This window comes from Theropithecus gelada, chromosome 7a, assembly GCF_003255815.1.
Source record: "Theropithecus gelada isolate Dixy chromosome 7a, Tgel_1.0, whole genome shotgun sequence".
NCBI lineage: Eukaryota > Metazoa > Chordata > Mammalia > Primates > Cercopithecidae > Theropithecus > Theropithecus gelada.
In genome coordinates, this window is record NC_037674.1 from 288,906 (window position 1) to 303,803 (window position 14,898).

Below are 14,898 nucleotides of genomic sequence, written 5' to 3' on the forward strand. Positions count from 1 at the left end.
ATTAGGCAAAATTTTTCTGCATCCACAGACATTAAGCAAGTCAGGTTTTTCTCCATCCAGGTACCTACCCCACACCCCTAGCCACAAACAAAAGTGAAGCTCCTGCACATGGTCTCTGAGAGCCTCAGTTCAGGAGTGTCCCCTCTGTTCCACCCTGAAGGAAGTGCATGGCCATGTGCCCAGCTTCCTCACTGAGCTGGCTGCTCCATTTTCCCTCCTCCTTCTTCAGCCAGGAGCTCCTAGGAGCCTGCATTCCATATTAGCCCTTGGCCCCTGCCATATATAGATATCTGTTAGGATATCTAAAACAACTGGGTTTCTTCACAGTTTCACCCTAAGCATTGCTGCCCTTAAGCACTGCTGTTCTGAAAGCTCACTTTCCAGCACTCTCAGTAGGTATCTATGCCCAAGCTTCTCCTCTTCCCAGCTGATGACCGTCCTCTATTAATCTTCAGGTCCTGTGGCCTCAGCAAGAACAGGGAGCTGCAGCACTGAAGGATGCAGAGGATGCTGTTTGTCTTGCCACACTCATGCCTCCTCCCCCACTCCTAGGTGTGGGCTGCAGAGGGCATGATCACTACGTTCCATTGGTTTTCCTCTCATTGGAAACCCTGAGTGCTGACAGTTGCATAGCCGTATACAACAGCTAAACTATAAGACAAAGAAGTGTTTGTGTAAACACTAAAGAGCCTTGTCAGGATGACAGTATCAACTGACAGTGATGCTGTCCAACCAGGGGCATGTGGCTTTAAGACCTTCCATTTAGTTATAAATGTGTCAGAAATGTCCTTAAAAGACAGCTTTCCAGCATAAAAACATAGATGAGCATCCGATGTATTTACCTTCTAATTATTCCACAAAAAGAATTGCTTCCACTTATGTGTGCTCCTAACAGCAACAACAGAAGTAGGTGATAAAAGCCAAGCAAGGGCCAGGCGCGGTGGCTCAAGCCTGTAATCCTAGCACTTTGGGAGGCCGAGGTGGGCGGATCACAAGGTCAGGAGATCGAGACCATCCTGGCTAACCTGGTGAAACCCCGTCTCTACTAAAAAATACAAAAAACTAGCCGGGCAAGGTGGCGGCGCCTGTAGTCCCAGCTACTCGGGAGGCTGAGGCAGGAGAATGGCGTGAACCCGGGAGGCGGAGCTTGCAGTGAGCTGAGATCCGGCCACTGCACTCCAGCCTGGGCTACAGAGCAAGACTCTGTCTCAAAAAAAAAAAAAAAAAAAGCCAAGCAAGAGTGTATCAGTAGTTCTTTGTAAATTAATGCCTAGACTTCAAAAATGTATAAAAAAGATGTTACATAGTTTTTACAGAGTTCTCTTTTTTTTCTTTCTTTTTTCTTTTTTTTGAGACGGAGTCTCACTGTCTTGCCCAGGCTGGAGTGCAGTGGCAAGATCTCAACTCATTGCAACCTCCAACTCCCGGGTTCAAGCAGTTCTCCTGCCTCAGCCTCCTGAGTAGCTGGGATTACAGGCTGCACCACCATGCCCAGCTAATTTTTGTATTTTTAGTAGGGGTTTCACCATATTGGTCAGGCTGGTCTTGAAGTCCTGACCTCATGATCCACTCACCTTGGCCTCCCAAAGTGCTGGGATTACAGGCATGAGCCACCGTGCCCGGCCCTACAGAGTTCTCTAAGAAGGACTAAGAATAAATAAATATTATTTCCTGACATCAGCACAACCAGATGAAGGCATTAACTGCACTGAATGTGAGCACTGCTGTGCACCAGCTTACTCATGGATTTAATATTTGAAGTGTTTTGCCTGTTGGTTATTAGATATGCAGAACTTATTTTTCCTAAGAAATAGTTTGGCAATTATGGAAAAAAACAAAGTTTTATGACATATACTATCTAATTTTAAGATTTAATATAGGCTGGGTGCGGTGGCTCACGCCTGTAATCCCAGCACTTTGGGAGGCTGAGGTGGGAGGATCACGAGGTCAGGAGATCGAGACCATCCTGGCTAACATAGTGAAACCCCGTCTCTACTAAAAATACAAAAAATTAGCCGGGTGTGGTGGCGGGCGCCTGTAGTCCCAGCTACTCAGGAGGCTGAGGCAGGAGAATGGCGTGAACCCAGGAGGCGGAGCTTGCAGTGAGCCGAGATCGTGCCACTACACTCCAGCCTGGGTGACAGAGCGAGACTCGGTCTCAAAAACAAAACAAACAAACAAACAAACAAAAGATTTACTATAAAACTATATAATCAAGACAGTATGGTACTGGCATAAGGATAGACAAACAATATGGAATAGAGTTCAGAAATCGATCTATACATGTACCGCCAGATCACAGACTGAATGAAGCACCAGTACAATTCAATGGGAAAAGTCTCCTCAACAAATGGTGCTAGACCAACTGGATATTGTAGAGAAAACGCGGCAGTTTAACTCACGCCTCAGACCATCCTGTAGCTCAAGGTAGCTTACGGACCTAATGGTAAACACTAAAGCTGTGAAGCTCGAAGAACACACAAGAGGATGCCATTGTGACCTCAGAAGAGACAAAGATTTCTCAGGCAGAGATCAAAAGCACCAACCACATAGGAAAAAAACAGATAATTAGACTTCAACAAAATTAAACATTCCTGCTCTTCAAAACCAACTTTTAGACGAGATGCAGTGGCTCACGCCTGTAATCCCATCACTTTGGGAGGCCGGGGCGGGTGAATCACAAGGTCAGGAGTTCAAGACCAGCCTGGCCAAGATGGTGAAACCCTGTCTTCTACTAAAAATACAAAATTACTAAAAATACAAAAATTAGCTGGGTTCAGTAGCAGGCGCCTGTAATCCCAGCTACTCAGGAGGCTGAGGCAGGAGAATAGCTTGAAACAGGGGGGCGGAGGTTGCAGTGAGCCACTGCACTCCAGCCTGGGCAACAGAGTGAGACTCCGTCTCAAAAAAAGAAACAGGCAGTTTTAAGAAATGAAAAGGCAAGCCACAAAGAAAATATTTGCAATCCCTATATCTAACAAAAACTTGTATCCAGATTATAGATATATAACATATCTATATGTATTAATGTATATGTATATATGTGTGCGTATACACACACACACACACGCTTACCAGTCAATAATAAGGCAGAACCCAGCAAGGCATGGTAGCTTACGCCTATAATCCCAGCACTTTGGGAGGCCGAGGTGGGTGGGTCTCCTGAGGTCAAGAGTTTGAGACCAGCCTGGCCAACGTGGTGAAACCTCATCTCTACTAAAAATACAAAACTTAGCCAGGCATGGTGGCGGCTGCCTATAATCCCAGCTACTCGAGAGGCTGAAGTAGGAGACTCGCTTGAACCTGGTAGGCAGAGGTTACAGTGAGCCAAGGTCGCGCCACTGAACTCCAGCATGGATGACAGAACAAGACTCCGTCACCACCCACTCCCCAAAAGAAGTTCACCAACAGGAGAAGAGATACGCAAACTGGTGTACTCAAACAACACAACACTCCTCAGCAATAATAAGAACGTATGACTGATACCCACATCATCATGAATCTTGAAACTATGCCCAGCAAAAAAAGCGGACGTAAGAGAATACATACTATATGATTCCATGTATATGAAACATGGGAACAGGCAAAATTAATTCAACCTATGCAGATGGGTACCAGAGGAGTAGGCACCTTGGTATGGGGGATGGGGCACCAAGGAACTTTTTAGGGTGGCAGCAACGATCCATTTCTTCACTGGGCTGTTGGTTACACAGGCATATTCATTTGTCAAAACTCATCAGACTGTACCTTTATTATCTATGCAGCTTGCTCTATGTAATTATACCCCAATACTTAAAAAAGAAATGGTTGATAAATAACAGTTAAATTTCTTGGTGGTGAGGATTTCACAGGTAGCACACTTATCCCTGCACTCATGGAGGTGTGTACATTAAACAAGCACAGCTTTTTATATGTTAATCATACCCCAATAAAGTGGTTTTTTTTTTTTTTGATGGACTCTTGCTCTGTTACCCAAGCTGGAGTGCAGTGGCACGATCTTGGCTCACCACAACCTCCGCCTCCCGGGTTCAAGTGATTCTCCTGCCTCAGCCTCCCAAGTAGCTGTGATTACAGGCGTGCACCACCACGCTTGGCTATTTTTGTATTTTTAGTAGAGACGGGATTTCACCATGCTGGTCAGGCTGGTCTTGAACTCCTGACCTCATGATCTGCCTGCCTTGGCCTCCCAAAGTGCTGGGATTACAGGCATGAGCCACCGTGCCCGGCCCTTAATTTTTTTAATTTAAAAAGTTCAATTTCTGGGTTAGCCCACACAATGCTGACCCTAATACAACTAGCCACTGTAATAAAGCTTCTTGCAGTTTCTATGGGAGATGTCATTCCCAGTTTCAAATGGAAATTAAGAGTACAGCACATATTAACACATGCTTCTTCCTCTCCATCCTCCCTCCAGGGAAGCTCAGTGCAGTATCTGTATTCTATTTATTTGTTCCATCTATCAAATATTTACTGAGAATCATCATTGTACACAGTCCTCAGTGAATATAAAGACATAGAAAGTCACAGCCGGGCACAGTGGCTCACGCCTGTAATCCCAGCACTTTGGGAGGCCGAGGTGGGTGGATCACAAGGTCAAGAGTTCGAGACCAGCCTGGCCAATACGGTGAAACTCCGTCTCTACTAAAAATACAAAAATTAGCCGGGCATGGTGGCAGGCGCCTGTAGTCCCAGCTACTCGGGAGGCTGAGGCAAGAGAATTGCTTGAACCCAGGAGGTGGAGGCTGCAGTGAGCTGAGATCATGCCATTTCATTCCAGCCTGGATGACAGAGCAAGACTCTCTCAAAAAAAAAAAAAAAAAAAGGTCACTAGACGTGGTATCTGCCCTTACAGAGCACCCCTCTTCCTCTCTGCCTTAACTAGAGGCAATTTCTCATCCTTTCCCCCACCACAGGGACCAACACTGCCCCCACGCCCCTGAGGGCTCAGAAGCCAAGCTAGCAGACTCCTTGATACATGACAGGTAGATGTCAGGTATGACACCTGTACTACTGTGCTCTGCTGATGTGAACAGAAAAATCTAGGATAATGAGCTGTCAGTCACGTGGACTGGTAAGGAACTGGAAATGTCCATGCCATGTAAAAGTGGAACAACAACATTCATGTAGCCCTGAATATGTTTGCAGAGAACATCTAACGGTGGGGGACAAGCTCACAATAGAGTGAACACAACCACAGAACATAAACTGGCACACCTGGGGTGGGCTCAGGGCATGCTGCCTTTTATTCTTTTTTGAGCTAGAGTTTCACTCGTCACCCAAGCTGGAGTGCAGTGGCATGATCTCGGCTCCCTGCAACCTCTGCCTCCCAGGTTCAAGTGATTCTCCTGCTTCAGCCTCCCAAATAGCTGGGATTACAGGCATGCGACATCACACCTGGCTAATTTTGTATTTTTAGTAGAGACAGGGTTTCACCATGTTGATCAGGCTGGTCTCCAACTCCTGACCTCAGGTGATCCACCCACCTCAGTCTCCCAAAGTACTGGGATTATAGGCGTGAGCCGCCGCGCCCAGCCAGCTGCCTCATTTTGAAAATTACATGATTAAGAGCTGTACCACCCAACGTGTAGGTCTTAACTGCATCCTGATTCTAAAAGATGAACTGGGCAAAACTTTTAAGATAATCACAGAAATTTAAACACTCACCAGACATGTGAGAACATTAAAAAATTATTCTTAATTTTTTGGTGCAATAAAGGTGTTATGTTTAACAAAGAAATAGTCATTGAAACATGCAGATGAAATGGTAATTTGCTTGGGATCTATTTCAAAACAAATCCTACAGTGGTGTGGGTGGGGTTGGCACTGGGGTATAGATAAAGCAAAACTGGCCAGGAATGATGATTTGTTGTTGTTGTTGGCATTGAGGAGATTCAGGGGGACCATGTGCAGATTTGTTCTTTGGGTATATTGTGCAATGCTGGGGTGTGGGCTTCTAGTGAACTCATCATCCAAATAGTGGACACAGTACCCAACAGGTAATTCTTCAACCCTCACCCCAGTCTTCTACCCTCCCTGTCTAGTAGTCCCCAGTGTCTATTACATCATCTTTTTTTTTTTTTTTGAGACAGTCTCACTCTGTCTCCCAGCAGGCTCCCTGCAGCCTCAACCTCCTGGGTTCAAACCATCCTCCTATCTCAGCCTCCCCAGCAGCTGAGACAACAGGTGCACCACCACACTCGGCTAATTTTTTTTTTTTTTTTTTTGAGATGGAGTCTACTCTGTAGCCCAGGCTGGAGCGCAGTGGCACGCTCTCAGCTCACTGCAAGCTCCGCCTCCCGGGTTCACGCCATTCTCCTGCCTCAGCCTCCCGTGTAGCTGGGACTACAGGTGTCTGCCACGACGCCCGGCTAATTTTTTTGTATTTTAGCAGAGACGGGGTTTCACCATGTTAGCCGGGATGGTCTCCATCTCCTGTACTCGTGATGATCCGCCCACCTCGGCCTCCCAAAATGCTGGGATTACAGGCGTGAGCCATTTTTAAGATTTTTAGGATACAGATTTCTTAGAACATCTGATAGGTGGTATTATCATTCTCAATACCTTACCAGTGTTAATACATGTTTTGTGCTTTGGATTTTTCATTAAGAATCACTGCTCCCAGTCTATCACGTCTTTTTTAAAAGGCTGATCTGTTGTTTATTTTCCTATTCACCAATTCCTTTGAGCCACATGGGCTGGGTTGAAACAACACAGTTTTACTCAATTTTTTGGAAAACTAAAGCCTGTATTCAGCTTTCCTTCGTTTTTCTATAATGTCTTACATTTGCTGTTCACGTGTTCTTAGGCTTCTCCTGGTTGTGATACGCTTTCAGGTTCCATGACCTTCACAGAGGACTGGTCAGGTGTACTGCAAAATGTTTTTTTTTTTCTGAGATGGAGTCTTGCTCTGTCGCCCAGGCTGAGTGCAGTGGTGCGATCTCGGCTCACTGTAACCTCTGTCTCCTGGGTTCAAACGATTCTCCTGCCTCAGCGTCTCGAGAAGCTGGTACTACAGGTGCGTGCCACCACACCGAGCTAATTTTTTGTATTTTTAGTAGAGACAGGATTTCACAGTGTTAGTCAGGATGGTCTCCATCTCCTGACCTTGTGATCCACCGGCCTCGGCCTCGGAAAGTGCTGAGATTACAGGCGTGAGCCACTGCGCCCGGCCGCAAGATGTTGTTCTGCTCCGGTGTATGTGGTGTTTTCCTCATGCTCATGCTAGGGCCGTGGATTGGGATGGTGAGGTGCTTTCTCAGGCCATCCTATTAATAAGGTCTCGCGTGTTGACCATCTCACCCAGTTCTGGGGCACAGACAGGTGCTCCCTGAAGTGTGGCTCCGGTGTGTGTGCAAGTGTGTGCCTTAGAGAGAGACACATCTGCATCCTTGGGAAATCATACTTGGTTTTATTTAATTCTATTTAATTAAATTTTATGGGAAGACCGCTACGCTTTCACTTCAAAGCTGAATTCCTTACACTATCCATGATTTTATATTTTCATTTGAGACTGTCAGGCCCTTTATCTCTTCTCTGAAGCCACGACTGGCTCGCACAGAGAAAGTTTCACCTGCATTCCGGAATGTAAACTATTAAACGAGTTTACTTTCTCTCACAACCCATGACTCGGCGGCCACATCCTTCCCAGGGAGCTCTTAATATTCTTCTGAGAATACGCCAAGAACCACAAGACTTTCTCAGTCCCTCTGGAAGCAATGGAAACGGGCGGTTTCACAGCTGCCACATCCTGCATTGGCAACATCGTCCCCTCCGGGGCCTCCCAGCACAAAGGATACCCGCAGAGAGCTCGGCCCCGCATTGCACGACGGAGTGCGGGGCTGCAGGGCATCCACCTGGGAGGTGGCTGTGGCTCGGCAGGGGCTTGGTTTTGGATCTGCCGCGTGTGTTCTCCATACTGAAGATCACTTACATTCATTTGGTGCAGGTCTAAGCCGCAACCGGCTCCGTCAAGCACCCCAGGAACGCACAGCTCTGAGAGCCCACCCGGGTCTTCCTTCTGCACCCGCGAGGCCCCTGCGGGGGACTGGAAATCCCAGGTCTCGCTCCCCCGAGCGCACCCTCGGAGCCGGGCGCACGTCGGCTGAAGCGGCGCTTCCAGGCGGGCGCCGGGCTCCAGCGCCCCAGCACCGCGTCCGCAGGAGGCTCCCGGCCGCAGGTTGCGGGCAAGGCGAGGGCTGCGGGGCGGCGCGGGGAGGGCCTGGACCGAGAGAAAAAGTCAGCCGGGGAAGCGCGCACACCGAAGCAGGCCCCTCCAGCCGCCGGGAACGGAGAAAAGCCGTGGCGGCGGCGAAGCGCCGGGCGCACCTGTGATTCCTGGGCCGCTCCGGGAACCCGAGCGCCAGAACGCGGCGCAGCGGGGCCCGCCCCGGGGAGCACCCGCCCGAGCAGCGCTCCCGGCCCGGGCCCCGTCCCCTACCCGGACCCGGACGCCCCCACCTGCGACCGCCATCTCCGCCCGCGGCGCCGCCCGCCTCCCCCACCCGCCGGCCCGCCGCCCGCCGCCCGCCCTACCTCGCCGCTTGGCACGCACGATGCCCTTCTTCTGTAGCACGAACGTGGACCCGTTCACCAGGCTCGACACAACGGCCACGCCCAGGCCGAGCGACACGGCGGCGGGGCTCGGGCTACGCGCCCCCTCCCCGGCCGCCGCCGCTGCTGCCGCAGCTGCAGTCCCCATTCCGCCCGCGCCCGCCCTCCGAGCCTGCGCCTGCGCGCCGCGCCCGTGGGGCGGGAGGGGGGTGAGCGGGAGGCGCGGGCGGGGGAGGCGAGGGGAGGGGGAGGAGCGGGAAGAGGGGCGGGGGCGGGACGGGGGTGCCAGGGACTGGCGTCCAGGGCTGCGGGGACGGCAGTGGCACGGGAGGCGGGGGCAGTGAGGGGCCGGCGAAGCGCTGGGTGGGGCAGGGGTTCCCAGATTTCGCAAATGCAAATGCAGGACTCCGGGTTAAGTTTCCAGCGCGGAGAAACACGCACACTTTCTGAGCGGGGTCCCCTGCAACATCCGGGTGGCGGAGCGCGGCAGGACGCACACGCGGGCAGCGCTCCCCGCAGAGCCTCCAGCCCAGGCCGGCCCAACCTCCCGGAGCGCGAAGCCCCGCGAGCTGCTGCGGAGATTGAGGGGAGCCCCGGCGGTGGGCGTTCCTCCTCCGTCCTTCACGCTGGAGTCAGCGCCGCTGGGGCTCTGGGCTTGTGCTCCCACCGTCTGATTTCCTCGTTTTGATGAACTACAACAAAATTACAGAAAGCTTGAAAAATAGGAAAAAATCATTTTAAAGTGACTCAATTCCACAACCCTCACCTAATTATTAGTATTTAAGGTGTCTTCCCATAGGTATACATACTTTTACATGTTTCCGATTACAATATACGAAACTTCCTTTTTATTTAATATTATATCATAATCAGTTTTCTGTATCGCTACATAAATATAGTTGTTCTAATGACAGTATAATAATTTGTCTAACCATTCAGCCATTGTTGAGTGTTAGGTTGCTACCAGGTTTCTTTGTTTTTTTGAGACAGAGTCTCGCTCTGTCACCCAGGCTGGAGTGCAGTGGCGCCATCTCCGCTCACTGCAACCTTCTGCCTTGAAGCGATTCTCTGCCTCAGCCTCATCTAGGATTACAGACCTCCACCACCACGCCCAGCTAATTCTTGTGTTTTGAGTAGAGACTCGGTTTCACCATCTTGGCCAGGCTGGTCTTTAACTCCTGACCTCAGGTGATCTGCCCACCTCTGCCTCCCAAAGTGTTGGGATTTCAGGCGTAAGGCACCGCGCCTGGCCGGTTGCTGCCAGGTTTGCTTGACTATAAACGATGCTACAAGCTGGGCACGGTGGCTCACACCTGTAATCCCAGCACTTTGGGGGCCGAGGTGGGAGGCTCGCTTGAGCTCAGACGTTCAAGACCAGCCTGGGCAACACAGCCAGACCCTGTCTCTACTAAAAAAAAAAAAAAAAGTGGCCGGGCGCGGTGGCTCAAGCCTGTAATCCCAGCACTTTGGGAGGCCGAGACGGGCGGATCACGAGGTCAGGAGTTCGAGACCATCCTGGCTAACCCGGTGAAACCCCGTCTCTACTAAAAAATACAAAAAACTAGCCGGGCGAGGTGGCGGGCGCCTGTAGTCCCAGCTACTCGGGAGGCTGAGGCAGGAGAATGGCGTAAAAACCCGGGAGGCGGAGCTTGCAATGAGCTGAGATCCGGCCACTGCACTCCAGCCTGGGCGACACAGCGAGACTCCGTCTCAAAAAAAAAAAAAAAAAAGTAATTAGCGGGGCGTGGTGGCTCCTGCCTCCAACCCCAGCTAGTCTGTAGGCAGAGGTGGAAGGATAGCTTGAGGTGGAGGTTGCCGTGAGCTGCTCTTGCACCACTGCCCGCAAGGCTGGTCAACAGAGCAAGACTGTCTCAAAAACAAACAAGAAAGTATAAACTTTTTGGCAGCTTTGCATACAGCATTATTATTTTGTGACGAAATATAAAATCGGGCCCAGCGCGGTGGCTCACGCCTGCAATCCCAGCACTTTGGGAGGCCGAGGCGGGTGAATCACGAGGTCAGATCAAGACCATCCTGGCTAACATGGTGAAACCCCGTCTGTACTAAAAATACAAAAAATTAACCAGGTGTGGTGGCCGGCGCCTGTACTCCCAGCTACTCGGGAGGCTGAGGCAGAAGAATGGCAGGAACCTGGGAGGTGGAGCTTGCAGTGAGCCGAGATGGTGCCACTCTACTCCAGCCTGAGCAACAGAGCAAGACTCTGTCTCAAAAATCAAATCAAATCACATAATATTTCTGCTTGAAAATTTTTATACTGAATGAATAACCATTTCTTCTTATTCTTTTTTATTGTGGTAACATATATAGCAGATGTCATTTTACCCACTCTTAAATGTATGATTCAATGGCATTCCTTAACACTTACACAGTGTTGTGCAACCATTACCACTATCTGTTCCCAAAACTTCCTGTTGCCCCAAACAGAAACTCTGTAGCCATTAAGCAGTCGCTTCCCATTTCTCCCTCCTCCTGGTCCCTCATAACCTCTAAACTACTTTCTGTCAGTATGAATTTGCCTATTCTAGGTATGTGATACAAGTGGAGTCACACAAAATTTGTCCTTCCATGGCTGACTTATTTCACTTAGCATAATGGTTTCAAGGTTCATCCATATTGTAGCATGCGCCAGAGCTTCATTCTTTTAAATGCCTGGGTAATCTTCCATTGTTTATATATATACAACCTTTTGTTTATCCATTCACCTGCCCACAGTTAGCTATTGTAAATAATGCTGCAAGGAACACTGATGTAAATGTATCTGTATGAGTCCCGGATTTAAATTATTTTGAGGACATACCTAGGAGTGGAATTGCTGAGTCATAGTAATTCTATGCTTAACTTTTTGAGGAACTGCCAAACTTTTCTACAGCAGTGATGTCACTTTACATTCCCACCAGCAATATGTGGGCTCCGTGTTTTCCATGTTCTCACCAACACTTGTTATTTTCTGGATGTCTTTTTCATTTTCTTTGTTGTTGTTGTTGTTGTGGGTTTTTTTTTTTTTTTTTGCCATCCTAATAGGTATGAAGTGCTTGCTTATTCTTTTTAAATATTCTTCTGAAGTCCAGGCTCAGTGCCTCATGTCCAGTAATCCTAGTACTTTGGGAGGCCAAGGCAGGTGGATGACATTGAGGCCAGGAGTTCGAGACCAGCCTGGCCAACGTGGTGAAAGCCTCGTCTCTACTGAAATACAAAAAATTAGGCCGGGCGCGGTGGCTCACGCCTGTAATCCCAGCACTTTGGGAGGCCGAGGCGGGCGGATCACGAGGTCAGGAGATCAAGACCATCCTGGCTAACACGGTGAAACCCCGTCTCTACTAAAAATGCAAAAAAAAAAAATTAGCCGGGCGAGGCGGCGGGCGCCTGTAGTCCCAGCTACTCGGGAGGCTGAGGCAGGAGAATGGCGTGAACCCGGTAGGCGGAGCTTGCAGTGAGCCGAGATCGCGCCACTGCACTCCAGCCTGGGCGACTAAGCGAGACTCTGTCTCAAAAAAAAAAAAAAAAAATTAGTTTGTGTGGCGGCCTGAGCCTGTGGTCCCAGCTACTCAGGAGGTTGAGTCACAAGAATTGCTTGAGCCAGGAGGCAGAGGCTGCAATGAGCTGATTTCCCACCATTGCACTCCAGCCTCCAGCCTGGGTGATGGAGCAAGACTCTGTCTCAAAAAATATATATATATATATAAAAAATATATTTATGATAATAAATATTATATGTAATATATAATGTATATTCTAATTATATATGCATTATTACATGTATTATATTGTATATGTATTATATTATATATGTATTATATATGCATTATAATATATATTATATTATATGTATTATATATTATATGTATTATATTATATATTATATTGTATATTATATGTTATATGTATTATAATTATATATATAATTTTAATAGTATATATAACTTTTTTATATCTATAAAAAAAGAAGTTAAAACTTATTTCATAAACTTCAGCAGAAGCAAGCAAGTGAAAGCAGCAGCAATAGCAGTGCCAAAATAATACAAATATGCACTTAACTAATACTACCAGTATTTATTTATTTATTTATTTATTTATTTTTATTTTGAGATGGAGTCTCACTCTGTCGCCCAGGCTGGAGTGCAGTGGCGTGTTCTCTGCTCACTTCAAGCTCTGCCTCCCAGGTTCACGCCATTCTCCTGCCTCAGCCTCCCAAGCAGCTGTGACTACAGGCACCCACCACCACGTCTGGCTAGTTTTTGTATTTTTTTTTGAGACAGAGTCTCACTCTGTGGCCCAGGCTGGACTGCAGTGGCCGGATCTCAGCTCACTGCAAGCTCCACCTCCCGGGTTCACACCATTCTCCTGCCTCAGCCTCCTGAGTAGCTGGGACTACAGGCGCCCGCCACCTCGCCTGGCTCGTTTTTTGTATTTTTTAGTAGAGACGGGGTTTCACCATGTTAGCCAGGATGGTCTTGATCTCGTGACCTCGTGATCCGCCCGTCTCGGCCTCCCAAAGTGCTGGGATTACAGGCTTGAGCCACCGCGCCCGGCTAGTTTTTGTATTTTTAGTAGAGACGATGTTTCACCGTGTTAGCCAGGATGGTCTCGATCTCCTGACCTCGTGATCCACCCGCCTCAGCCTCCCAAAGTGCTGGGATTACAGGTGTGAGCCACCATGCCCAGACTATTTTTCAAATTTTTATTTTATTTTATTTTTTTTAGATGGAGTCTTGCTCTATCACCCATGCTGGAGTGCGGTGGTATGACCTCGGCTCACTGCAACCTCTGCCTCCCAGGTTCAAGTGACTCTCCTGCCTCAGCCTCCCGAGTAGTTGGGACTACCGGTGCCTGCCACCATGCCCGGCTAATCTTTTTATAGTTTTAGTAGAGATGGGGTTTCCCCATGTTGGCTAGGATGCTCTTGGACTCCTGACCTCAGGTGATCTGACTGCCCTGGCCTCCCGAAGTGCTAGGATTACTGGCGTGAGTCACCGCACCTGGTCCAAAGTAACTATTATTACCATTGAGAACTCCGTTCCAGGTATTTTTCCATGTGAATACATAGGTTAAATGATAGACATATTTTATCTGATGGGGAAACACATATGGGATTTTAATTAAAAACATAAAACTATATTTTGCTTGAATTTAACAGAAGAAAAACTGAAATGAAACTAAAGTAACTACTGAATGATGAACATTTTCCCATGAGATATTAATTCCTAAATGATACACCTAAAATTAAAGTTAGTAGGCCAAGTACAGTGGCTCACGACTATAATCCCAGGACTTTGGGAGGCCAAGGCCAGCAGATCACTTGAGCCCAGGAGTTTGAGATCAGCCTGGGCAACATGGTGAAACCCCATCTCTGCAAAAAAATACAAAACTTAGCTGGGCACAGTGACATGTGCTTGTAGTCCCAGCTACTCAGGAGGCTGGCTGTGGGAGGATCACTTGACCCTAGGAAGTTGAGGCTACAGTGAGTCATGATCACACCGCTGTACTCCAGCTTGGGCAACAGAAGTGAGACCCTGTCTCAAAAAAAAAAAAAAAAAAAAAAAATTTAGTGAGAAACACTAAGGTTGGGAGTTACGTTTATTTTAACTCTGTGTTTCCATTTTAGACTATCAGTTGATTCCTTGCAAGGAGAAACGAGGAAATCAGTTCACTTTTCAGCTCCCTAAAATTTTTTTTCTCTTTCTTCTTTTTTTACTTTTTGAGACAGAGCCTCGCTCTGTTGCCCAGGCTGGAGTGCAGTGGCGTGATCTCAGCCCACTGCAACCTCTGCTTCCTGGGTTCAAGCAATTCTCTGCCTCAGCCTCTTGAGTAGCTGGGATTACAGGCGCCTGCCACCACGCCTGGTGAATTTTTTTCGTATTTTCAATCGAGACAGGGTTTCACCAGTTTGGCCAGACTGGTCTTGAACTCCTGACTTTGTGATCCACCCGCCTCGGCCTCCCAGAGTGCTGGCATTATAGGTGTGAGCCACTGCGCCCAGCTATCTATTTCTTTTTTTACTTTTCAAAACACATAGCATCTAGAGACTACTATATATTCATAATTCTGTATTTGTTTTGACCTTAAATAATTTTTTATTTTTTATTTTTTGAGATGGAGTCTTGCTCTGTCACCTAGGCTGGAGTTCAGTGGCACAATCTTGGCTCACTGCAAACTAATTTTTGTAGTTCTAGGAGAGACAGGGTTTCACCATGTTGGTCAGGCTGGTCATGAACTGCAGACCTCATGATCCGCCCACTTCGGCCTCCCAAAGTTCTGGGATTACAAGCATGAGCCACTGCGTCTGGCCTCAATATTTTTTTTTTTTTTTTTTTTTTTTTTTTTTTTTTT

General features: G+C 48.1%; 1 protein-coding gene across 2 annotated transcripts in view; it reads right to left on the minus strand.

Moving 5' to 3' along the window:
• The window catches only part of NIPA1 (NIPA magnesium transporter 1), a 40,207-nt gene that overhangs the window by 20,989 nt on the left and 4,320 nt on the right, over positions 1-14,898 (minus strand). Inside the window, exon 2 of one of the 2 annotated variants that reach the window (XM_025390627.1) lies at positions 8,533-8,685. Coding sequence is in view for 1 of the 2 variants with exons in the window: in XM_025390626.1 (XP_025246411.1) it covers positions 8,533-8,698 (166 nt within the window). In the remaining variant the exon portion in view is untranslated. Of the gene's footprint in view, positions 1-8,532; positions 8,743-14,898 lie in introns of those variants that run through there. The other variant, XM_025390626.1, reaches the window with a different exon arrangement.